Consider the following 25,838-nt stretch of genomic DNA (forward strand, 5'->3'; position numbering starts at 1 on the left):
AAAGAAGTATATATTTGGTACTATGTTTAATCCTTTTAACGTATATAAAGAGCACTATTCTATAGTTACTGTTATAAAACCTCACCATAAACTCTATAGAGGCCACAGTGATGTGTTCTGGAGCTTTCTACTACAATTACTGACGCACTAAGAATTCATTATAGACGTGGTTATATTCTTAAAAATATCTGCATGCAGATGAGTCCTCCAACGTTTAAACACACCAGCATTCAAAAGTTTTAAAAAGCACAATCATCCAGACTGGGATGAATTAGTAAAAGCTTTTATCATGTATAAAATGCCAAGAGTCAAAGCTCACATCTCATTTACCTTACTGATATTCAGTACATGAATATATGATACAGATTAAGATTATTCATATTACTAAAATAACCTTTCCTCATTCAGGCATGGACTTCATTTTTACTGAAGGCAATTACAAAACCCTCATTACTTTCAGAAGTGTGGGACTAGAGTTCCAAATATATAAAAATGTGATACCATATAATTTGTATGTTGGTTGTCTTTGGTCAGTTTTTGTCTTCAGTGGACAGGAGTGATGTCAGCATTCAAAAATTCTTTCCCAAAAAGCACTACTTTTTCAAGACCATAATTTGCTATAAGAAGTTCTTACAGTCTAGCAGCTTTTACAGCATTTTTCACATGTAAATACAAGAAAAATGTTTAATTACTTGAATTCAGAGTAATATTACTGTGTTCTGGTTGTCAGTACATTTCTATTACTACTCTGGTATCTGTAAATAAGTGCTTATGGCAGAAACTAGGGTATATAAGAGCTATACAGCTGTCCTTTGTGTGATGCCATTGGAACTTTGCAAGAACACTTGGATTGCCACTGAAGGGATAATTTGCCAAAAACTACGCCTCAAACTAAATTTCCAACCATACGTTTCAAATGTCATATACCAGCTTCTAAAAGCTCAAGTGTTAAAAGCTCAAGTGTTATCTTTGAATAAGGCAGAACTGATAATTTCTCAGAGCAATGAAGATAAACTTTAAATGTTTCATATTATATCGACAAAGACAAATTTAATAATCAGATATCCATTTGTGAAAAGTGATTTAGAAAAGCTTCCTATCTTGTACTAGAAACCAGAAGAACGTACAATACCACAATTAGCTTTGCATGCAAAGATTATAATTGCCTTTACTTAAAGTGTTAAACTTGTTTTAATTACCTGTCTCATGTATATACTGTTATGTATTTCCTGAAGCTGTTTTTAAAGGTGTTTCAGAAACATTTATATAAATTATATTTGATTTTTTTTTCCTTGACTCATCTGAGAGTTGAATAGCGAAGCATAGAGGAGTACAGGGTGCACCCTGGATGCTGGAGAGACATTAAGCAGTTTAGTACATCCTCCAGCTGAAAGCGACATCAACTGGAGCTCCATTAGAGGAAGAGTTTATAAATGGGTGGATCTGGACACTGCCTCATAAAATCAGCAGCTAAATAATTCAGGACTAAAGTGTGTTTGAGGTGTGGACTGGATTCAAGTATTTCACCACTTGTCACATCTACACTGGCTTCAAGAACCATGCTTCATTTCAGCTTGCAGGTCCAGGTCTCTGTATAGGTATATGTATCTCCTGATAGATACATGTGGGAGGAGCATTGGTGAAGTACAAACCAGCCTGCGTGCTGGAGATTCCATAGCTGGAGAGCAAACCTTCAAACCTTTCTAGTCAGGACAGATCAATAGACAGCCAGCTCAGATGAATGGGGACCCTGAACTAACATGACAGCATGAGAGAATTTGAACTGAATCAAGAAAATTGTAATCCCACTAGAAGCTGCAATGGCTTTTGGCTCCTGGAATGGAATTACTATTTTCCAGGAGGATTTTTTGATTCCTCCATCTGGGAGAGACTAAGAATTTTAGATGGGAACTGTGGGCTGTCCTGAGTACTAGTTTCTGAGAAACTCAAGAGAAGTCCATGTACTGCTGAAGCCACGTTGTACAGTATGACTGCAAGTCTACCTACAAATGCCTTCCAGTGAAATTTACATAATACCAAATGAAAGGGGAACTTGTGTTATAAAACATCAATTGAGTCATCTCTCAATCATTTTAAAAACAGTTTACACAAGTATTCCAGATCCTGGTTGTGATTTTCTTTATACATTAACACTTGCTTCTTAAAAAGCCATATGAAAATCTCTCAGAGACATCTGACTTTTTATGTGAATGATCAGTGCTACACAATTTGGTACTCAGTTCCCTGGAAATATTTATGACCTCTGGTTCCTGAGATTAATTTATAACTGCCTAAAGATTTAGATTCTTCTGCCTTTCCCACCGTATGTTAAATTGAAAATACATATGTTTTATTTTGGTTGAATAAAACTGAGTCAGTTATTATTTACATTGGTAAATACATTTTAAACATTCTACTTATACACAAATAAGTAGATAAGGTATAGCTCCACCCTTCAGAGCCTAAAGATTCTGAAGATATAAGGGATTTAATAAACCAGTTCATGTATCCTTAGTCATAAAGACCATTCTGATTTGCACTAAAATATTTCTCTGAGAGAAATCATGACTTCGTTATAGAAGCCATCAGTTCCTGCAGCACAGGCCAGATATGTATTATTCTCTGCAGATTTCTAGAAGTAGAAATTTTCTTCTGTTCTACATTATCAACCTGTAGCACTCAACTATTCCTACCAGTGTACATACACGTGTGTAAAAATGCATGCATATGAAAATGCATAAAGAACAGAATATGCCCTACAAAATGGAAAAAAAAGTGTGTAAGCAAGCTTGAAATATTTCCTTTTGTTAGTATCAGCTGAACTTTTATTATCTCTGGCAGAAATTTTCATAATTTGTTCTTACACTAGTCGCTACACCACAGATTTTGGGAATAACAAACACTACCAAAATGTATTCATCAAAATCCAGCAGAGCTGGATCATCAACTGATTTATTTCATGCAGACAACAAGGGCCCGCACTCACTTTTGGAAGCACTGAAAGGCTCATCTACAGTCACATATAAGATGCTTGGTTGGGAAAGGTTAACAGGACTAGGAATCCCTCCTTAGTGGGAGGCTGGAGAAGAAGGTATCTTTGCAGAAATCAGGCTTGTCTCTGTGAGATCCTGTCTATGTGGGGTGTAGTTTCTTAAGCAAAAGACAGTGTCTGGCTGTTTAGTTGTGATTGCCTCACCTCCTGGAGGGGACAGAAGGCTGGTGGGTCTGGAGATTTTATGAGACCAGAAATTAGGCAGAGAAGAGCCAAGGCTAGCATAATTCAGCTCTCATCCAGTCCCTGAGAGAGCAGCAATCAGTGGCTAGCCATCTCCTGTCTAGCACTATAGCAGCCCAACTAGCATATGCTGCCATTTAGCCAGCCAAACAGGTGTAGAAGATGTAGCAAGGATTTGGGAATAGCGTTTGAGGGCTAAGGGAGGATAGGGGTTTTGGTATACAAGACAGGTTTTACTTTTGCAGCCAAGGGACATACCTGCTCAGCTACAGAGGCTGTGATCAAGCAGTTGTGGAATTGTTTAACCCGCAAAAAGAGAAGGGTGGCTTTTGAGTTCTCCTCGCAGTGGTGGGTTTCTGTGCACTGCTCCAGTTTCTCAGAAGTGACAGCCACAAGCTAGTCTGTAACTTGGCATGGAGCCACCTTTCTGCTGAAGCCATACGACTATGAGAAAAGGAATGCAAGAGTGATGGGGCCAGTGAGGGAGACTAAGCAAATGGGAGTCTGAGTCTGTAGCCCAGAGATGAGGACACTTCCCTGAGAATTGCGTCCTTGAACACTGAGACCACATAGTCAAAATAACAAATACGTGAACAGTGCCAATTATAAACAGCACAACAGAGCTTGTGGTTTAATTTTTTTTGGTTTTTTTGGGGGCTATTTGGTTTTGTTGGGTTTTTTTTTCCTCCACCTATCCATTTTACAGCAAGCAGGGATGGGACTTATTCCTTACCCAGCTGGAGAGAAGGGGCCAAAAGGCAAAGAGACATCTGAACACTGTAGCTCAGATACATGTGTTATTATATTGCAACGCTCACGATTATTATCACAGGGGCTATAAAATGGGGCTCTTTTCAAGACTCCTTCAGTTTCCACAAACAGCTGCTGCCAGCTGAGGAATTTGGGCTGTGCTACATGTAATTCCCAACCGTGATCATCAGTGGCTGCTCTCCCAGTGGAGGCAGCCTCTCCAGCAGCTGCCTGTGCTGCCCGTGCACACTGCTGTGTGCTCTCCCGTGCTTCAAGCCCAGCTCTGCTGCATCCCACTGACGGGCAGCAACCCTCCAAGGGGGTAAATGCCCTTAGTAATGTCCTGAGTGGACTCTGGGGCAAATGAGGTGAACGGCAAACTTACGGGGTCAGGATACTTAGTCACGGAAAATAACAAGACTCAAGTGCTGCTCTCTGGAAAGATGGCAAGGAGCTTAAACCAGCTTTGAATGCTTTGACTTACAAAAGTTCACTGACGCTTTCCCAAGTTGTGTGCTTCAGTATTTACTGGAAATTTGTTCTCTATTGTGTGAGATTTGCAAATAGGACTTTTTTTCATTATTTGCATCCTACCAACTATGAGAATGAGAAACAATTATATTTCTCTTCAGAGGAGTATCCACAGATGCTTCCTTTCTCCCATTTTCTAAGTAAAATTGCTCTCCATCTTCCCTTCACTTGCTATGAAATCAGCAGTAATATTTTTTTTTCCAAAGAGATATAAAAAGCAGTGACCATTGAAATGCATGAGATTTAAAACACATCTTCTTAAAGGGGATTTGCAACCATTTTTCAGACCTTTTTTCGGCTTTTCAGTCTGTAAGACTCATCTTCCATTAAGATCCATTTTGGACTTCTTTTCATCACGGATTATTATTTTTATATACCTCTGACCCTTTCAGTAAGAAAAACCAAGAAAATGAACTCCATCCCCTGCTGAGGGAACCTCTTACAAAGGTAGACCTACTGATAGGTTACTCTGCTGTTTGTTTTTCCAAACATTTACAACATTGCTTCCCAGAACAGTGAGGAACATGGAAAACAGAAACAAATTCACTCATTATGATCAAATGTATAATTCTCCATTATGATTGTACTGCTCATCATAAAGGCCCTAGTAAAGGTTTAAAAGTTCATTCATTCCTTTAACTGTTTTTTTTCCATTTCCCCCCACTCTCTGTAGTGAACACGTATTTCAAATAAAAATGGATATTGCAAGATACAGATGTTATGAATTATTTTTCAGTGCTAGTCACATTTTTGTTACAGATAGATTCAGCCTTCTGGCTCCAAAAGGTAATACCTAAGAGTAATGATATATTCTTGAAACTAAAAATCAAGCAACATCTATTCCTGTGTTTTTTTCTAACTGACTTTTAATTTCATAAGCCTGGAAGGTTTATGCCTTCTCTAGGAGCATTGAAGTATTTTAGAAAGGCAGAAAAAATATTATTAAATAATCATGAGACTTCAGCAATGAAGATATTAAGTTAAAAAAATTAAATATTATGAGTTTTCTAAGCTCCTAGAATTGCCAGCTTTACATTTCCCACTGTCATGGTTACAGACATAAAGCATCCCATCAGAGAACAGCAACTGTCCTGTGTGATTCATGCAATTTGCCAGCAGCATGTGCATTATGGCTTCAGTCAAAGTAGATGAAATGAAAATGTACTATCTATGAGTACTCATGCATTAAGTTGAAATTTACTTTTTTATGAGTGTTTTACAGAAGTCAGAAGAGAACATTTCAGAGACTCAGAAAACCGAGTATTATCTAACAAATTACAGTTTGAATCATCCTCTGGAGTAATATAATTTGATGTTTGCCTGGTTTGCAGTTTAAGCAGTGGGTAACTGATGACAATTTAAGGATAGCTCCCTCAATCTTTACTTTGGGATTTGCCAGAATTAGCAACAACATAATGTAGTAGCCATAAGGAGTCATTGGGGGTGAGGGGAGAATTTTCTCTGGTTTCAAGTAAATTTATCCCTTCCTGTTCTGACCACATGGTCATTGCACAGCCCTAGTTTTATTATGACCTGAAGGCAGAGATATTTTCTTGGTTATTTCAGATGCTTCTAAACATAGCATGGCCATTTTTCATAGATGTTGTAGGGCTGTTTTCAACCTACTTTCATGCAAGCAAACAGTGGAAGGATGGAAGGAGCTGCTGTGACCGTGGACATGGGGAATAACACATAAATAAATGTTGGGAGAGAACTTCCTGACTCAATCAGAGAGTCTGCAGACCTGCTAGTTTTCCCCTCTCTTCTAGATGATGTTGTATATGTCCTTGTAACTCTTAGATATTTTCTCTTCGTTACTTGTTTATTTTACTAGTCATTTAGTGATAGACCTTCCCCAGGTTAGCTATCACTGTAGCAGTCATCTCCAGACTAGAGGATGTAAGCTCTCCACCACAGGGTGAAAGAATAAAGAAAATTTTGCTCCCTAACCCTGAAACCAGTAAGATTTTAATTCAATTATCTTAAGTTCCTCCTTCCTTTTCCCTTTTCTGAATCTGAAGCTTCCTATACATCTCCTCTTTTATTAATTTCTGTTATAGCTTCCTTTGAAAAAGCAAGATTTCTCCTTTCATATTCATATTATTCCTTCTTTTTCTTTTCTGGGCTGCTGCTACTATACAAATTGTATTAGCACTGTTTGCCTTTTCTTTTTCATTCTTACATTCCAGTGGTAAAGGATCAGTACAATCTTCCCAATTCGAAAATGTGGAAATCAAAGCTGAAGACCCAACTGAACTTATGGAAAGAAATTACATCAGACCTGAATGATAACACAGTTTTTTAGTCCTGTTTGTATAACTCACACCTTTGTTCTTAGGTAGAGATATTCAGCGAAGAGTTGGTTAATGTACTACTACAAGCACTCTTCTTCCATGTCACCCCAAAATATGAACTCACTGAGAGCCTGTCCAGTTTCTGAGGCCCATACTGAAGCAGTAGAAGGGAAGAATGCACTCTAGCATAGAAACTGATATTATCCTAAGCTTTCCCATTTTAGGTGGTGCAGGAGGTGCAGGCAGAAACTGGTTCTGTGATGACCTATTTCACATTTCTATTGTGCAGATCGTATCCCCATTTATACTTGCACATGTTTTAAATGCTATACATTTCTAAATCTGTCCATTTGATGTTTTGCCATTAAATCCCTAAAGTTGCCATGAAATTTGGTGGGCAGAAAAGGTTTCTTGTTTTCACTGCTTTTTTAAATATGAGTATTTATTATTCCTTTCCTCATTGAAAATAAAACTGCAAGCATCCTCTCCTTAACAGATTTTTGTAGCAACTCCAATAATCCAAATAGATTTCAGGAAACAAACACAAAACTTGTATGGGATACTCTCCTGGATGCCCTCTCACTTAAAAGCATGCATGCAGAGAGCACCTAAATTCTTTAAATACTGCTTTTCACCTTTTCCATTCCTTATTGTCTGCCTAAGCAGTTTGTTGTAGAGTTGCCTATATAGCAGATATTGCCTATACAGAAAATGGGACCCTGCTAACAACAGGGTGATTTGTACAGAACTGTTCATGTCCCATAACTGGTCCCTTAAGCTGAAAACTACAACTCAAGCGTCCCACCTCATCAAAAAACCCTGCGCAGGCATGGTCCTTGGTCTTAAGGTCCCTTTGTGTGTGTTCACTGTTTACATCTTTTTCCTTGTAGAGAAGCCAATGAGTAAGTTCTATTTCATCTATCATCTACTTTGCTTTCATAATGTAAAGGAAAATAGTGCTTTGTGTGAATGAGCCCCTAAATATAATACAACTAAAGAGAGCTAAAGTTCCAGTATTTGTCCATATTGTTTGCCAGGGCAGGCATGTAAAGCAGGATAAATAAGTTAAAAAAAAATAAAAATTGAAATGTATTTTTAAGGTTATATGATTAGATTTGAACTTTAGGAAAAGATACAAGTATATGCAGAAAAATACCCCCCCTTTTTTTTTTTTTCTGTAACCTGATCATCTTCTTTTGGCCCACTTCCTTTTAATCACATGACAGATCCACGAGATGAGTAAAGAGAAATACAGACCAGTGAGCCAAAGCTGATAAGTAGAGGGCACTCTCAAATCTGTGTTAAAGGTGTTTTGAAATTCTACTTAAAACTAGAATGTTTAATAACTACCATAGTAACTGGACTCTGTGAGCAGTTTTTCCTGAGTAGCTGGAGGGTAGTGTTGGCAGCTCCTTGCTGTTATCATTGGTGGCTTCACACAGGACCCAAAATTCCTAGGTCTCCTCCCTGCTGGCAGTGGATTCTCAGTGAACATTGGGAAGGAGTCTTTGGACTCTTTAGCACTTTCTAATACTTGTCTGGGAACCTTTCACAGTTGAATAGCACAGGCTTTATGTTGTGAAAAGACCAATAGTTTTTGTACAGTTATATGTCTTACCAAGTAATACACCCTATACAGGTGTTAAGAACATAATACAAATACTACAGTTGTCCATGACACTAGTAGGTGTCAGCAGTGATTATGCAGTATGTTTTAAGTACTGTAAACACCTGCTATGACTTATAATAATTGACTCACATTTTACTAGTTATGTACTAGATATTCATTTGTGCATTGGGAAAATTTTGTAATGAATCGTTGTCACAGTGCAAACCAGAAAACAGTCACTTCTTGTATCACTTAGACTTGGCCGTCAGGCTTTCCATTCCTGCCACTAGGCTTTCTTAAATAGCATTTCCTAGTCTGAAGCAAATCTAAAAAAAAATAAATAAAATACACAAATACACAGAGTTGGTAACTGTTACCTTGGAGTAAGCAGCTAATAAGGAAGGTATGTATTTAGAGTGGATTAATTTTCACCTAGAATCATGTTTGTCAACTGGAACTGGAACATCAGCAATTCAGGTTGAGATGCAACAAGGCCTGTCTTTTACTGTTACACTGGCAAAAGCTAATGACTTTTTATTACTATTTAAGCAGTCTACATCCAGGCCAATATATTTTCTTTTTCTTGACAACTTTTCAACAGTGTTGTTTAATTATTGGGTTCTTGACTTAATAATTTTTCAGGATCTACTGAATACAGGGCTTTAATGCATGCTTTCTTTAAAATCCAAGGCATCCAAAAAAATGTATCTAAGCAGAATATATCAAAAAATGTTAATAATCCATGGCAAATCTATTACAAACAATGCTAGTAACACAAGTATTTTTTACATGCTAATTTTATCAGAAATAACTACATTAATCTAAAAGTAAGCTGTACAGCCTCAAGTGGCCATTGAGGCCCTGTGTTGGCAGTTTAATTCTCCAGGAGTGAAGCATCCTTTCTGTCACTGACAAGCACCTTAGGCAGGATGAACTGCCCCATAGGGCAGCTGCCTAACTCTCTCTATGGCTGTACAAGGATCTCAGGTGACTGTTAAATAGCTGACATTACCTGAAATCACCCCTATATTGGAGATAATACCTGTAATACTTCATATAGATCCTCCCGTCTGATCTCCAACATGTTAGAGTAATACAATTCATTCAATAGCATGTGGAAAGCCCAATGACTTGTGTTTGATGACATCATAAGTAATGTTTGCCTAAAGTAAGCATTTGTCCAAGAAAGCATTTAGTCCTCAGTTTTAAGGCCATGGTATTGTGATGCAGGGGCTACTTTCAGTATAAGTGACAATATGCTTTTCATGGTCCCATTTTTACTGATAATATTTTTGTTAAATGATCCAGTTCAATGAAGTCAGGGGATTTCATGAGAATCTCAGCTTCTATTAAACATAAAAGGAATAAGCCTCTAATCCTTATTATTAGAAGGAAAATATGCGTAAAGCATGGAATAACTTGACCTAAAGACTCAGCAATTACAGTGTAAATTAACAGAAACATTTTTATTTAAAAATTACGTTTGTTAATTTGTGGTCATTCAAACATCCATGTTTTCTCTTATTACATCTGTAGAAACCTTTAGGATTTTGAGCTAAATATTTAGCTTTAAAAATTATGGTTTTGAAAGATTGGTAAATGTTTAAATAATGGCAGTGATTCTAAAGCTAAGTACACAATAGTAAGTGAGTCTATCTGTTTTCTTGAACTGATAAAATGTCTGAAACTGATAATCAATGAGGCACATATTATTTTTCTTTAAAAAGATTTTATGTTGAAAACAGAAGTTCAAATCAAGGTATAATCCAAAGGAGATCATAGGTAATTTCCTATATAATGAGAGATGAGGTTCCCAAATGGAGTCATGATCACATCTAGTTGGTGACCAGTCACTAGTGGTGTTCCTCAGGGCTTGATGCTAGGGCCAGTGTTGTTTAATATCTTCATTGATGATCTGGATGAGGGGATCGAATGCACCCTCAGTAAATTTGTGGTCAACACCAAGTTGAGTGGGAGTGTTGATCTGCTGAAAGATAGGAAGGCTCTGCAGAAGGATCTGTACAGGCTGGATCAATGGGCTGTAGCCAGTGGTATGAGGTTCAACAAGGCAAAGTGCTGGGTCCCGCATTTGGCCCACAACAACCCCATGTAACGCTACAGGCTTGGGGAAGAGTGGTTGGAAAGCTGCTTGGAGGAAAAGGACCTGGGGGTGTTGGTCGACAGGCGGCTGAACATGAGCCACAGTGTGCCCAGGTGGCCAAGAAGGCCAACGGCATCCTGGCTTGTATCAGAAATAGTGTGGCCAGTAGGACCAGGTCAGTGATCATCCCCCTGTACTCAGCACTGGTGAGGTTGCACCTTGAATAGTGGATTCAGTTTTGGGCCCCTCACTACGAGAAAGACATTGAGGTCCTGGAGCAGGTCCAGAGAAGCGCAGTGGAGCTGATAAAGGGTCTGGAGCACAAGTCTGATGAGGAGCAGCTGAGGGAAATGGGGTTGTTAAGTCTGGAGAAGAGAAGGCTCAGGGGGGACCTTATTGCTCTCTACAGCTATCTGAGAGGAGGTTGTAGTGAGAGGGGTTCGGTCTCTTCTCCCAAGTAACAAGTGACAGGACAAAAGGTAATGGCTTAAGGCTGCTCCAGGAGAGGTTTAGACTGGATATTAGGAACAATTTCTTACAGAGAGGGTGATCAGGTGCTGGAACAAGCTGTCTAGGGAAGTGGTGGAAGTGTTCAAAAACCATGTAGATGAGGGCCTCAGTGACATGGTTTAGTGGTGGCCTTGGCAGTCCTGGGGTAATGGTTGGACTTGATGATCTTAAAGGTCTTTTCCAATCTAGTTGATTCTATGAAGCTATGATTAGAAAATGGGTGTTCAGATGTTTTAAGGAAGATTTTATACAGTGAAACAAATAATCTTTTGTCAAGAAATAAATTATCTCTTATCATGTTATCATGGTTCAGGAAGAGCCATCAGTTAATACAGTTAAACACTGTATGTGTTCAGATAAACTGCTTCATGTTACTGGATCCCTGGAATAATGCTTTACATATCTGTGAGCTTTTCACCCACTGATCTCAAAGTGCTTTTCAAACACACACTCCAACAACCATGTTGAGCTTTAATATACTCTTCTTTACAGCCAGAGAAACCCTGCATTTCTGAGCTGTGAGTAAGATTCCAGTTTAAGATGTAATATTGCTTGAACTTTGATTACTGACATCTATCTCTTGCACACCTTTTGGAGACCACAAAACCTCCATGGATGTTCACAGGATGTAGGGACTCCCCTATGTCCTGTGAAGTCTCCAAGGAAGGTGATCTCATTGTATCCTGCAGAACACTGACACCGCTCACTTTGCAAGGGGCTGCCAGACTTATGTGAAGGCAAAATACAGCTCTGACCACCACCTCTGAGCTTGCTTATGGAGCATTCTGTATCCGCTGCAGGGCTGAGTAATCACATATGCATCCTCCTGCCTACCAGGGCACTGTGGGAGGAACCTTTTCTTGAGACTCCCTTTGGGAGGATGAGACTTCAAACGGAACAGTTAATCCTTGCTACGGCTTTTACAAGGCACGTTTGCCTGGCCAACTGACTGCACATCTTTCCTGTATTTATGATTTAAAACATGAAAAGCTCCCTCTGACCAGCTATATCAGCTACCCCACACCTGTAGTGTGTGCTAATAAGAAAGATGATTGTGATTTCTATGGAAAGTCTGGCTAAAGCATAGTAATGCCTTATTCTGAGGCATGACTGAAAAGTGAACCTGCGGCTCCCTTTAAGCAACAGGAGGCAAATTCAGAATTGGCAGTGCTTTTATAAAGATACCGCAGTGGCCTTTCTGGAGATCTGGAGATCCTTGAGCCTCTTGCACAAAGGTAACACATCTCCTATAAGGCAGGCACATGGGGCTGTGCTCTTGATCTGTCAGTAACTGCAGCTTAGAGAGAATTCTTCTTTAGGGTGTGAGAAGACAGCATTCTCCTTCCTGCTAACTCAGCTTTTGGCTTGGAGGCAAAATAAATTAATTTGGAGGTATATGCCTAGGAAGATGTGACTGACGCTTAAAAACACAGGAATGCAAAAATTCAGCTGACAAGAATGTAATTGGACCACTGGGCATTTTTTTCAATGTTTTTATTGAATTTGGATATTATTATTTTGTAATTATTTCCATCCGCTGCTCATGAGACAAGTGGCAAACCTGATCACTGGACCCTGGATGTGATAGTTCTCCTGTGGTTTATTCACATAACGGTCAGATAGCTGCCTTTTTCCTTATGAAGCAAGAGTTTACAAATAGCATATGTCCCTTTGGACACAAAAAGAATCATGCTGAGGAAAAGGAGACCTCTCCCTAAGTAGGCCACGTTAGGGTCCTTCAGCTGCCTTGCTCTGACATGCTCTCTGCACCCAGGAACTCATGACTGCAGAGAACCCTCCTTCCAGAGAGTGAGTGGGAGAAAAGATCCTAATCAGGATTTCAACTTTCCATTTTGGGACTTAATTTAGTAAGCTCTTAATTTATCCCTGCGAGGAGTCTTGTTATTGCCTGCAGTTTTTCTTCCATTAGTGCTCATGGGACTAGATGACCAAATTTGATAATTCTACGGGAGAGAGGTAGCTAATTTGGTTGGGTCAGAAACACCCGGAGCTGAAGGGAAAGACAGTCCAGGAGCAGTGGTTAGCAGGGACATGGAACTGTCATTGCTGGTTTCATGGCTTCATGAAAATGCCTTCCTGGTCGCTATTCTCCAAGCACCCTTCATCCCTCGGCCCAGGAGCATGCTGGGCCATCCTGGCAGGATGTCTACAGTTTGCAACACAAGTTTGAGCTCTTGGGATCAGGTCCCAGCTTTCCTCAACTCAGCAAGTAAATCTGACTTTGCCTGAGTCTGAGTCAAACAGAAATAGGTTTAAGGCTGGAGGATTAAAGAGTAGAGAGCAGATCTGCCTGTGAGCAGGCAGCAAAGACAGCTGTCCTGTCCCTGCTCAGATGAGCGGCCATCAGACGTGTGCCCTGGTGAGCCTCCCACTTGCGCCACAACCCATCAGGAGCTGTTGTAGCCATGTGTGACAAGGATGGACGAAACTTAATGCCAAGGCTGGGGAACTCTGAATGATTATTAATTCCTTGAGCTCTGCTAGGGAAATATTATTTATTTTTCAGGGCTGCATATTTTAAGCCCAGTGAGATCTCTTCTCCTTCATGCCCAGAGGCTGGATGTTGTCAGCCCAGCCACTTCAAAAGCACTTTTTATTGCAGTATCTGCAGCATGTGGGTTTAAACCATGCTCAAAATATCTCTCTTTCTTATCACCCCTCTAGAAATTATCTGGGAAACACAGACCTGAGGCCTTAATTGCTGTATTTCTGAGTCTCCTTGTCAGTATGAGACTCTTAACCCAGAAGCATCTCTAGGCAGTGGTCTGTAGTGCAACCCTCTTGAATCCACATGTGTGTGACGGAGAACTGAATGAACGTGGGAGCAAGTACAAGCAACAAAGGGTTCCTGTATGAATATCTACTTTTTTACCAAATGAAAGCTCCTTACGTTCTGCAGAATTGAAGAAGATGGGGGACAAGTTCCCAAAATAACTTAAATTCCATCAGCATTAGCCAGTGTAACAACAATAAAACCTAAGACGTTTATGGCATGTGGGGCCACCTCCGCCCTAGTCCTCAGCCCATGTTTGCTACTATCTGGCACCTAAATGGTAAAAAAGGGAAGTATTTCTCAACAGGGTCAGTACTGTGAAAGCTTTATGAATGCATGGCTAGGTTAGTCTGTCCTCATTTGTGCAACTTGGCTTGCATTGTTCACTGGGTCTTTGCCAAACCTATCTGTTGCGTAATTATGTGGCTTGCTTTAATAAATTCACAGAAGTTTCTAGGGATGTAACTAATACTTCCCCCTCCTTTCTGTTATTATACGACACCCACCACAATGAGATCCAGGTCCTAATTAGTGGATTTGTGCCATGATTTATAGTAATTATCAAAGCCAATGTTATAACATAGGGAATTAGAAACACTCATCTATACATTTAAACAGCGGAGAGAAGACTTTAAAAAGATAATCTCTATAAAGTCATAAGAGAAGTTATTTTCCTGTCCACTGAATAAACTGCCTAGTTTCCTTCTGAGCAAAACCAACTTTAATTGATTTTCTGCACTGCACACACTGACCTAGACTGAATAATACTGGCTTAAACCAAGGGCAGTCTCACTGAAGTCAAGCTCATTACTTGAGATTTCTGCATGAGAAAGTCAAATACAGTGATGGCAGGCATGGCGTCACATCCTGCTGGTCTGACTGCAGACAAGCCCTTGTACATGTGGGAGAAAGGGGAGATTTTGAGAAAGGTTCTCATGGTTTCAGCTTGAGCAGTGTCTAAGAAAGATATTTAATAAGGAGCTCCAAAATGTGTTCATTGTTTTGGAGTGTTTCCAAGCTCTTTCCTCCAAAAAGCTGTTTCCTGCATATATGATTCAGGGTTAGTTATTCCATGCTCATGTATTCCAATGGAAATGGGATGATTTTTATGTTGAGTTTATGTAGACAGTATGATTAAGGGTGTTGGAGCTTGGACCATGCAATTTAGAACCTTTTAAAACGTTTCCATTCCAATATCTGACCTCACTGAATTTAGTTAATATGCATTTGAAGGAATAACTTTGAAAAGTTATTTTCTTTGCAACAGAAATCTGTGGTCTTTCAAAGAAGAAATGAAATGCACATACACAAAATGTACATTAAAACATCAAGCATTTTTCATGCTCACAACAAATGTACACCTCATCAGGGCTTTATGGCTTATTTCATATAGTATGTTCTAGTTAACAGTAGCTGTAGCATATTTCTTTGACAAAAACCTAGTAACTGGCAGTGCATAGCAGCCTCACTGACTCAGCTGCAAAACCCTGGCTAGAACATAAGTATACACCCCATGAAGATACTCCTGGGCTTACCTAGGTCAGAGCACTGCACCACACGAAGATGGCACTGGCAGCGGAATGGGCACACTGGTCCAAATCCAGATATGACAGGGTCATCTGTTGGAGGCATATCAGCCGACCCTTCGTCCTCCAGCATAAAGTCAAAGAGGCCCTGCTGGTGGAATGGCTTGGCCAAACATGTTGGCAGCAGTAGGATGAAGAGGAGAGCCAGCTTCATGGCTTAGTTCATCGACTCCGGGCAGAACCTAGGGATCAAAGCAGGAGATTTACAACAAAAGTAGCAGTTTCCAATGGCTGCATAGTTCCTGCTGAAGGAGGTCCAGCATATCCACCAATTGCATAACTGTTCCTTTCAATAAACGAAAACTGACTCATAAAAATAGGACAGTTATAGGAAACTGGTAACTGCTTGTCAATAAGCTTTTACAGAACAGTTTAAAGGCAACTGTAAACACATCTGTTTGCATATTTAGAGTAATATTTATTAGGAACAGGCAGCACTGTCAACTTTGTTATGCAAAACAGTCAAAACAATAAGCCACATTTTCCATGTGCCTGTTTTCTGCCAACTTAACAGTCTATTTGATTTCATTAGCATTTGTTTCATAGCAATGAGTTTGTCCCCTGGGGACAAACCTGAGGTTCCCAAACTCACTGTAATGCAGTATTTCATGTCTTGAGAAATATTTTTTTTAAGCGTCAGCTTGCTGTGTGTTTTAAATTATAGCCTAGTAAAACTGACTGAGAAAGAGTATGGTCTAGTGATGGGGAGGAGAGAGAGGGGGGAAGATCTTTGGTTGTTTAAATGAGCTATACTTCTTTCCCGGTTTAAACAGCACAAAAAAATGCAATACAATGTTGTGTTATATTGGATATTCTTGTCTTTCTTTCCAAATTTTTGGGTAGGGGATTTTATGATATAAACAATGCACCCTGAAAATCCTCTGCTTCGCACTATATAAGCACTCAAATTGATACTTTCAGTATTGTCAGCATACTTTCTAACAGCACTTCAGAGCCTCATTCTGCAGACTTTCATGCTCAGGAGCAACTTTACACAAGTATGTATTGCATTAATAGACATTAACAAGGAGATCTGCTTAAATACATGTTCGTAGGACCTAGGCCTAAATGCATTTCAACACACTGTACATTGTGCCACGTGTGGTGGCGTGGGCTGAGAACGCAACAAAGATACAAAACAGCTGTTTGCAGGTTTTGTATCAAGGCAGTATAGATCAGCTAATTTTCTGAAAATTATTTTCTTTTTCCATCTATTTTATATAAGAAAGCTAATCTTTTACAAACCTTCATGGGTCTAAAAACAACCCACACACAAAAAAAGAAACCTGCCTTCAAGTTGCCAAGTGACAGAAAGGCAAACTAGCCATTTAATTGGGAACTTTTTTTTTTAAACAGATGGCATAGTTCTGAATACAGATGTTGCTCTTTATAATTAAAGCAAAAACATCCACTTGCTTCTTTAGGTCAATAACTTCCAAAATGCCTCATCTGGGTGCCAGCTGGGATTAATTTTTTTCTAGCAGAAGTTATCTAACAGTTAGGGGCGTGGTGTAACATTTCACAGCTCCATATTGACTAATGGAAAGATAAAGAAACTGGAGCAGAGGCAGAGAAGGAGGTCTGTTTCCTTTTCTACACTGATACATGGAACCCACCAGGTAGATGACTTATATGGACAGCTGATGTTACGTGAGACTGGTATTTTGAGGCCTCTCTTTATAGAATACCACATCTAGGTATTCTAACAGGAGCAGTTAGTAGGAAAAAGGTAAATAAATAATGCAATAATGCCAATAATGCAGTCCTGTAGAAACCTTTAGGGCTCAGTCTTGAAAAGATGATAAGGTTACCTTATAAAATATGCAAGTGTTTTAAAATCATAGCTTATATTCCTGTCATCTACCTAACAGGAAGATGGATATCTAACACCTTCATATGTCCCAAAGACTTCAAAGTGAATTCCCATGGAGTAAAACACCACTTCTGTTGTCTTTTTAAGAGACACAGTTGGTTTCTTAGTTGGACCTGAAAGCGTTTTCCATTCCTGGAGCAGACATATTACCCACTGCATACACTGAGGGGTTACACAGACCCCAGTGTCAACTAGAGGGTCAGAGCATTTTAGTATGTCCTGTCAATCCAACTCAGTGCTGTGCAAACTCGTGCCATGTAGGCTGTGTCCCTGTGTGGGCCATCCTCCTGTGCTCCCTCCTGCCCTGGACCCCACCAATATTGGGGCTGTGTCCCTTCCCCAGTAACACCCCCATGATGCACACAGGGTACACACAGACAAGCCAGGATATCACAGCAAACTGGTGTTAATACGTGGTGGTGAGTTCTTACCACAGTTTAATCTAAAACAAGATTTTTGAAATAATGGTTATTATGTACAAATTGTTGTAAAATAACAATGTAATCTATTAATACTCTGAAATGGGAAGAAAAATTTGCTAAATCATCACCATTTGTCATAATAAGCTGCCTTATGAAAATGATCAATAAAACATTACTCCAGTACAAGTTATTTTTCAGAATGTATGTCAACATCAGTAAACACTGGGAATACTGCACACTACCACTGGCAATCAGTACTTTCTAAAGAGCTTCCCCAGCTCTTTTTTATGTATTCGTATATTTGTAAAATATTTTTAAATGCTTAAATCTGCCTGTATTCCACCCCAGGATCACTGCTGAAGCACCGTCCATCCCATGAATGCACAATCAGGATCTTATCCTGGAGTTAAATTACAACCCCTCAAAAAAAACCCCAAAACAATGCAAAGGCACTTTGGAAATGTCTTTACTTCTTGTTCACAGCAATATTGATGACTTTATTTATCTCAGTTAAACCCTGTCTTAGGCCTTTTCTTTTGGTCTCTGTTTTGTCAAAACCAGAATAATACCAGCAAGAGCTATGCATAAACGAAAACTGCAGGACAACAAAGGATATGAACTATCAAATCTAAGGACACAGCAGAGAAAATAGCAGACACAAGCTACATATTAATCAGGAAATAGGAATAGATATGTGTCTGCATATCTTTATTCATATAGATATTTGTACAGCAGGCACATGTATCTGTTCCTATTGTTTGTATGTATAAATGAACATAAACAGAGAAAAAGATATATACAAAACTGTACTAGTAAGAAATGTTTACATTTCACTCACAAAAAAAAAGCGGGGGGGAGGGCAATCTGAATCCTTAGAGGTCTGTGACACAATATTTATGTCTCCAGGACATAACTGTCTAAATTTGCTTTAATTATGTGTTTACAATGAGGAAGACTTTTCCACAAACAGAGGAAACTATACCATAGACTTGGCCACATTTCAGTTTAAAATACCACTGGAAATATGCTTCATCAGTTCACGTCACCACTGTATTGGTGGTCTTCTTGTCAGTTTACCTTTATATTAAGTTTTAAATATTAGTTCACCTACTGTCAGAAATCTCTTAAAATGCCACAAAAGACAAGTTAAACAATATGTGCAGTTTCAAAAAAAACCCCAAAACCAACAAAACTCTACACTGTATGTTTTACCCATTTTGTGTAATAAAGTCTAAATGTGCAAACAGAGAAGTTGGAAGTTTTAAAGAGATTAAAACTCTGTTAACAGGAGTTTCAGCTCCAGGAATTTTCTTTTCTACTATTATTTCACTCATAATGAACTTTCTTTAAATGTAAGTCCCTTGTTTGTACACTGTAACATAGCACTTTCTAACATTACAAAGGTATGCACTGAGCCCGTTTAACTAACTACTACGTATTATTTTCTCTGAAATTGAATTTATATTCATTAATGTTTGGAATACAAATGAAGAAATATAAATGAAAAAGAAATCACGTAGTGCAATTTAAAACAGAAATGTAAGTACTCACACATTTTTTACACTCACTACATCACCGATTTTAAACACTGGATTGCAAACAGAGAATATACTGCTGCAAAAGTTTACAGTAAGGAAAAAGAAAGGACTATAGCAGTGCTTATACAAATCAAAACAAGAGACAGAACAGTCAAATAAACAGTAGGAAATCTGCACAGTCCTTGAGAATGCATTCTCACGTTCCCAAGAAACAAAAGTTCTGGATACAAAACTTAACATTGCTAAACATTCAGTAGGATTTCTTCCTTGCTTCTCTTAAAATTCAACTAGTTCTTGCCGTAGACTTGCCTGAAGTTTTATTAGTGCAGCATAGTTCAGGAGAATTACTGAAAACCGTACCTTTTAATCCAGGGATTTGCAACAGGAGCTCTCAAAGCTGAGATGTAATTAAACTAAATATTCAACCCAGGCAAAAGGCTTTGCAGGTGTGGAAAGGAGGAGGGGGTAAGTTCAGCTCAGTGACTGTCACTTGGTGGAAAACCCTCCTGCTTCTATTCCATAGCACAGTTAAAAAATAAGGTTTCTCTCAATGAACACAATCCAGGCTGACACCCACATTAGATCATATGGTAATGATATGTCTCCTGTATTGTAGCCAGAAACTTTATCAGCTCTTTTGCTTTCTTTTCCTCCTTTTTCTTTTTCATTTGCTTGCTTTCTTTTTTATCTGTTTAGAATCCTAAACTACTTGTAAACTATAAGACAGACTCTTAGCTATAATTCATCTTACTTATTTTATTTATGTCCCTACAACATACGTTTAGGAAAGTTTTCTTGGTTTTAACCATGGGTTTTTTTCTGACTCATTACTGAGAAAAATGTTTGGCTGTTCCTCTTGTTTATAGTATTTGTAATTCAAGGAAATGATATAAAACTAAATTTGGAGTTAGTCGAAGTGTAGATTAATATCAAAAAAAAAGGGGTAGATTTAGGTAAAACTATTTAAACAGATATCAACCTGCCTTACTTATGCTATATTATTTTCAAACCAAGTAGTACATAGTAATATACTATTATCCTGGACAATAACAAAGTTTTTATGTATTTCTTCAAACTACAGAATTTTTTTTATATGTATGAAAATGATGTTTTCATTAGTAGAATGATTCTAACATTTGTGGTTAGAACTGTTTTATATAAACTGCTTTTTTTTTTACTGCTTTCTTACCAGGACAGCAAAGCAGAAGGGAAATCAGCTTTAACTGGTTTTTGAGGCTGGGTGGGTTTTTTTGGTTTTCTGGGTATTTTAAGAGACAGTGGAGATTTTTTTGAAGCATGAAAGAAAAAATGTATCCTACTTATTGTTTGGATTTGTATTTTAATTTAGTAATTTCTGGTTTGATGCAAATATCAATGGAACCTAAAATGTAGTTTCTCTATTCCTGCAAAATTTTAAAATCCTGGCAAACTGAGAGCAAATACAATAATTACTATTTATTTGGGAATCCAAACACATTGTGAACATATGTAGCTTCCATGTGCTGCTAGTTGTCCTATTTAAATACTGGAGGCTTGTGTCTCTGTGTTTTGACTTGTATCCTTTTATTTCTGCCCCCAGGCTAAGACCAGGTGCAAATCTGAAATTAAAGCCTGTAAAATGTGAAATTATGTTTAAAAGAAGTCTGAATTCTTAGAAACACAATAAACTCTTGAAATTTCATCTATTCTCTCAATTTAATTTCAAGAAGAGTCATTAAAACAACTCATAATTGTCCTCTTTTGGTGGAAGAAAACATGGTAGAATAATTGACTGATAGTTTTGGTCAGTGTAGCACAAAGGTGTAATCAGACATCTTACATCATGTCTTCTTTATAGAATTCACTCTAAAAGTTAAGGATCATTTATTCACTCCTAGTCCTTGAGCTAACTTCTTTCCCCTGCCTTTTCACTGCGTTCAAGACTGCTAATGATTTTTGTTGTGACATTTTTCTACATATGATTAGTGGTGTTCCAAGCTTTCATGCTTACAACAAAGCCTTATCTTTGTCCAGAAGTGTCGCCATGAGGCTTGCTGAAATCTTGGCTGCATCTTAGTAATGTCAGTTATTTGAACCTTGGTCACCAGCTGCATCTGGTGTTTAAAAGCATTTCAAAGCAAGATTTTGATGAGGAACAGGTCAGGGTAAACTTGTTGTCAGTTTGTTTCACAAAACCCATTCATATCCTTTCCCAGTAAAATTGTAATGCATTTGTTCTGGTATCTGTTATGGGGTCAAAAGGTGCTATAATTTAACAGCTAAGTCATCTCTTTGGAGGAGGGGATAGGCAGCCACCTCTCCTTCTTTTTTGTCTTGGGCATCAGGAAGAGTCAAACAAAACCATGAAGATCAAGGTGGGAACAGGTGGAGCACAGGGTGCCTGCTGGTGGACTGGAGACGGCCAGTCTGCCCGTGGAGGAACTGCTGCCCATAGAGGGAGAATTTCCCTACTTTTTCTGTAATCAAGTCCATCCCAAGTAGCTCAAAGGGGGAAAAATGTTACCACCTTTAGGAATTATGAAAACATATATGCTGCCTATACCAGAGGTTAATAGCTTAATACATAGAGGTAAAGGAGGTCCATGTTACGCATCCAAGTCCTCCTGAAATGAGAAGTGGAGTATGTGGAGGACTGAGCAACTGAATGGGAGAGGACCTATGACACCAGATATTGGTGCAGTGCGCTACAAATTGTTACAAGTCATTTGTGTGCTTTTATAGGAATGTGGAATCCTTTCCGATGTCTTTAATCCCACTCTTTGCCCCCTGCTATGTTACTCAGGAGATAAACAGCTGTTAAAAAAACCCAACCCAACAACAATATTAAGTTATAATATAATTTTAAGGCCCATGTCTGTAGTCAGGGCCTAGCATTGATAGGCTCCCCTTCCCATTCTGACCTACTTTGGCTACAGCCTAGTCAATACAAAAAAAAATCATTATTAGAACGATATTGGTTTCCATATAATTTTATTGTTCCAACTTAACAAACTTATAGGGCTACATGCTGCTGCAAATACTGATTCCCAGAAAGTTACAGGCAACTGCATGTTAATGTTATTTATATAACAATCTTTTTATTAAATTTTGATGGATAGCATCTGCTTCATTTACTCACAGCTTATTTTGTGGACCTTTCAAAGGTCAGTGGTGGGAGAGATGACAGGAAGCCTGCCTACTGCTGACTGGTCTGCCTGGGTCCAGTGGAAGTCTCTGCAGGAAGGAGATGAGCAGATGACATGTAAGGAGCAAACATACCCTGGGGGAACTGCTCCTGGAGAGTGGGCTGGGAGAGAGGCACCAGACAGGCATTCAGCGCTGCCAGCACAGGTTGCAGACTTCCCAGAACAGGGAGCTGACATAATCTGCCCCTGGGGGTGGAAAGAAAGGCTTATTTTTCAGGGAACTGGGCGGGGGGGGGGGGGGGGGGGGGAGGGGGGGCGGGGAGGTAGCCTTTATTGCAACTCAGAAAATATCTGGAAGAAAACCAAAGCAGGAGGACAGGATCTGTCCTGCAGGAACATGGTGGCCCAGAGATTCAGGTTCTTCCTCATTCTAAGTTTCCACTACAGAAAAAGGCATTTTTCTTGGGCAGCCTCCTAATAGATCTCAGCTTTGATGATCAAAGACTGATAAGTGTTGCTGTGGTAACAAAGAGGGCCAGGCAAATCTGCCTCAAAGTCCTCATGAAGCACCTAGGTAAGCGCCAATCTCCATCAGGAAGGGATGAGAATAGATTCCCTGTTGGGCTGCCTCTCAGGAGCCCTCTCCACCTCTCCTGTATCTCATGCCTAGCCTTTACTAGCATGGCATCCTCCATGTTCTCTACTACTGCCTGTTTCTCCTCTCCTTTCTACACTAGGCATAGAAATTTCTTCCAATCACCTGTAGTAAAGTGTTCTTACCATAGCAATGGAGCTCCTCTATTAAAAATACAAGTAAATATTGACCCAAGTTTAGCAAACATTGATCCAGGTAAATATTGACCCAGGCACAGACTGACAAAGTAGCTAAAGAGGCTGAAATATAATTTCTGGCTATTCTGAGTACCAAAGTTTCTTTCAGTGTTCTGTTGACCTCACAAATGATAGTTCTGAACTTCGTGACATTTCTACAGATCAAAAAGACCGATTTTACAGATTTTGGATGTGTGTTACCAGTAGCATTATTTTTCTGTGAACGCGCTTCTTGTACAACCAAATGAAATGCAACAAAACTTCAAAAGAGAGAGCCCTCTGTTTAAAGGAATAATCTCTTCCACCACTGTCTGTCTTCCCTCCTCTCCCTTTCCCATTCTGCCAGAGAATGTACTGTGTACCCCTCATGGTCATCTCCCTGCTCTCTTCTGAAGGGAATCTGTGGGATCTACAGGTCACCCTAGGAAACAAATTCAAATTATCTTCAGCTGAAGTATCCAGTGTGTGATTATGTCCTTTACTTTGGTCTCTTTTCCTTGGAAAGGCAAATCTATTCCTGTACGCAACACTGGCTTTCCTTTCTGCTGGCATTTCTATTCTTTCCTGAATAAAATTTTCTTGTCCAGGTGTATCCAGCAGCTGCAGGAGCCAGTCACGTATCAATGTAGTCTTACTATTCATGATGATTTCAAATGCTCTGAACTTAACTTCCATCCTTGAGGATGAAGTCTGTCCTAATTATTCCTCATGCTTTTGTAGTATAAACATACATTTAGAGATCACCGTTGCCTCTCTCCCTCAAAAAAGCAGCAAATGGGTAAAATTAGACTTTGCATGAATCCTTCCAGTTCCAGCCACCCTAGGTGGGTGAGAGAAAAGCAAGTGATTGTGGACCAAAGACCCCAGAACCTCACTTCAACTTTGCCTCTTCACCTTTAATTAATGGTAAAGAAAACATACGCAAAAACATTTGCTATCATACACATTGATATACCTCTGTATTCGTACTCAGCATTAGACAGCATTACATTTTTGTTTCTGTCTGGCATCTGTGCAATGTCAGCAGTCTGCCCCTCAGAAAATGTCACACATGAAGGAAAGAGTCTGCTGGCAGATGCCCCTCAGCAAAGGTACCAGGAGGCTAAAACTCTCTCTTAGAAGCAACCTTCCCAAGAAAGCGTGTCACTTTGGGAGTGTGGGCCATGAAAACAGGAGCGATGACTGGAGAGGAGAGAGGATTAGTTTATGTAAGAGGAGATGAAATTTTAAGTGAGCAGCTGTTTCATCAGATTTTGGCCTTTCTTCATATTTTGCAGTATCTTGAGTTGCAGTCCAACCATTTTTAAGGTTCAGATGAAAAATCCAAACTCTAATTCTCATTTTGATGGCCCTTAGATCACGCTCTGGACAAGCCTTGTAGTCCCAGCTGGATTACACAATGCCCTAGAAAAGGATAACAGTAATTCATGCAGATGCTGGATCTGTATTCCTTGCTTGTCCTCTGTTAGTCAGGGGTTATGAACCAGCATTCAAAATGAGACACATCCTGTGCAGCTCTGAACAGCCTATTCCCAGATTATGAAAAACATGTGAATAGACAGGTCATCCTTGATTTTCAGTTTAGTCATCACAGAGAGTAAACTTTTTCAGGGGGAGTTAGGAACTGCATTACCAAGGAAAGTCCTGAAAAAAGGAGTGGAATAGAAAAAAAAGGACCTTTACAGCAGCATTTGTGTCTGTGTCACTGTATTTAAATGCTTACTTTTATAGGTTGGCAATCTGCTGAGGAAATACATAATTTCTAACTTCAGCTAAACATATGAAAAGGTGACTTTGAAAATGCAATGACATCACAAAACTTATTGGTTTTGTTTGGTTTGTGTGACCTCACTATAGAGAACTGCTGAGAATCTTAAGGTGGATGGCGATGACTTACATGAGAACCAGCCTTGCCTAAACAGGGTGTGTCCTGTGGAGTTCAAATGAAAAGGATGTTATTTTCATAACTCTTGAATCTATAAGGTAACTCACTGCATTTGAGTAAATTTGAAAACATAATAAAGAAAAATAATGATGTGGGAGCAGAGTCCAAATGGCACAGATTTAGCATTCAGGATGGAGAAATGATCATGAGAACACATTACACTGTACTCAAATTTCACCTGATTTGAAGACATGAAAAAGTAGAACATAAACCTTTTCAAGAAACCATAGCTCATAATTAAAAAAAAAAAAAATCTTGAATATTTGAAAAATCTTTTTCTATCAATATAGAAATAGATTTCTTCCAAAATCACTTGGAATTAGAGTCATCAGCCATCACATACTTCCATGTTACGGTCTACAAAATATCCATTGCATTTCATTAAGCATTTGAAGAGTCATTCACTTTAACTTGGCATTAACCAGATATGGGCTTTCTTTTGACTACTATTTAAAGCATATTCTACTTTTATTCTTCTTCTGACCAAGTAATTGCACTGATGTTCCTCAACAGTAATTTTCTATAGTCAACCTGGATAAAACATAGTGAGATTTTCTAAATAAAATAGAGTTTAATTCTACATGTGAAAACTTTTAATGTGACAGCAATTCCTTCAGCAATCGAATTACAGTAGAATGTTTACTCTATTGGTAATCAGAAAAAAAATGAAGGCTATCCTTTTTCTACATTATTC

The 25,838-nt window shown here is 39.0% G+C and overlaps 1 protein-coding gene across 1 annotated transcript in view; it reads right to left on the reverse strand.

The window, feature by feature from the left end:
- The window catches only part of DCN (decorin), a 40,713-nt gene extending 20,881 nt beyond the window's left edge, over window positions 1-19,832 (reverse strand). The window contains exons 1-2 of the mRNA XM_030479018.1: window positions 19,604-19,832; window positions 15,360-15,592 (exon numbers count right to left, since the gene is read on the reverse strand). Of these exons, the coding sequence (XP_030334878.1) occupies window positions 15,360-15,564 (205 nt within the window). The 5' untranslated portion in view covers window positions 15,565-15,592; window positions 19,604-19,832. The remainder of the gene's footprint in view (window positions 1-15,359; window positions 15,593-19,603) is intronic.
- Between the last annotated feature and the right edge of the window lie 6,006 nt (window positions 19,833-25,838).

This window comes from Strigops habroptila, chromosome 3 (assembly GCF_004027225.2).
Source record: "Strigops habroptila isolate Jane chromosome 3, bStrHab1.2.pri, whole genome shotgun sequence".
Lineage (NCBI taxonomy): Eukaryota > Metazoa > Chordata > Aves > Psittaciformes > Psittacidae > Strigops > Strigops habroptila.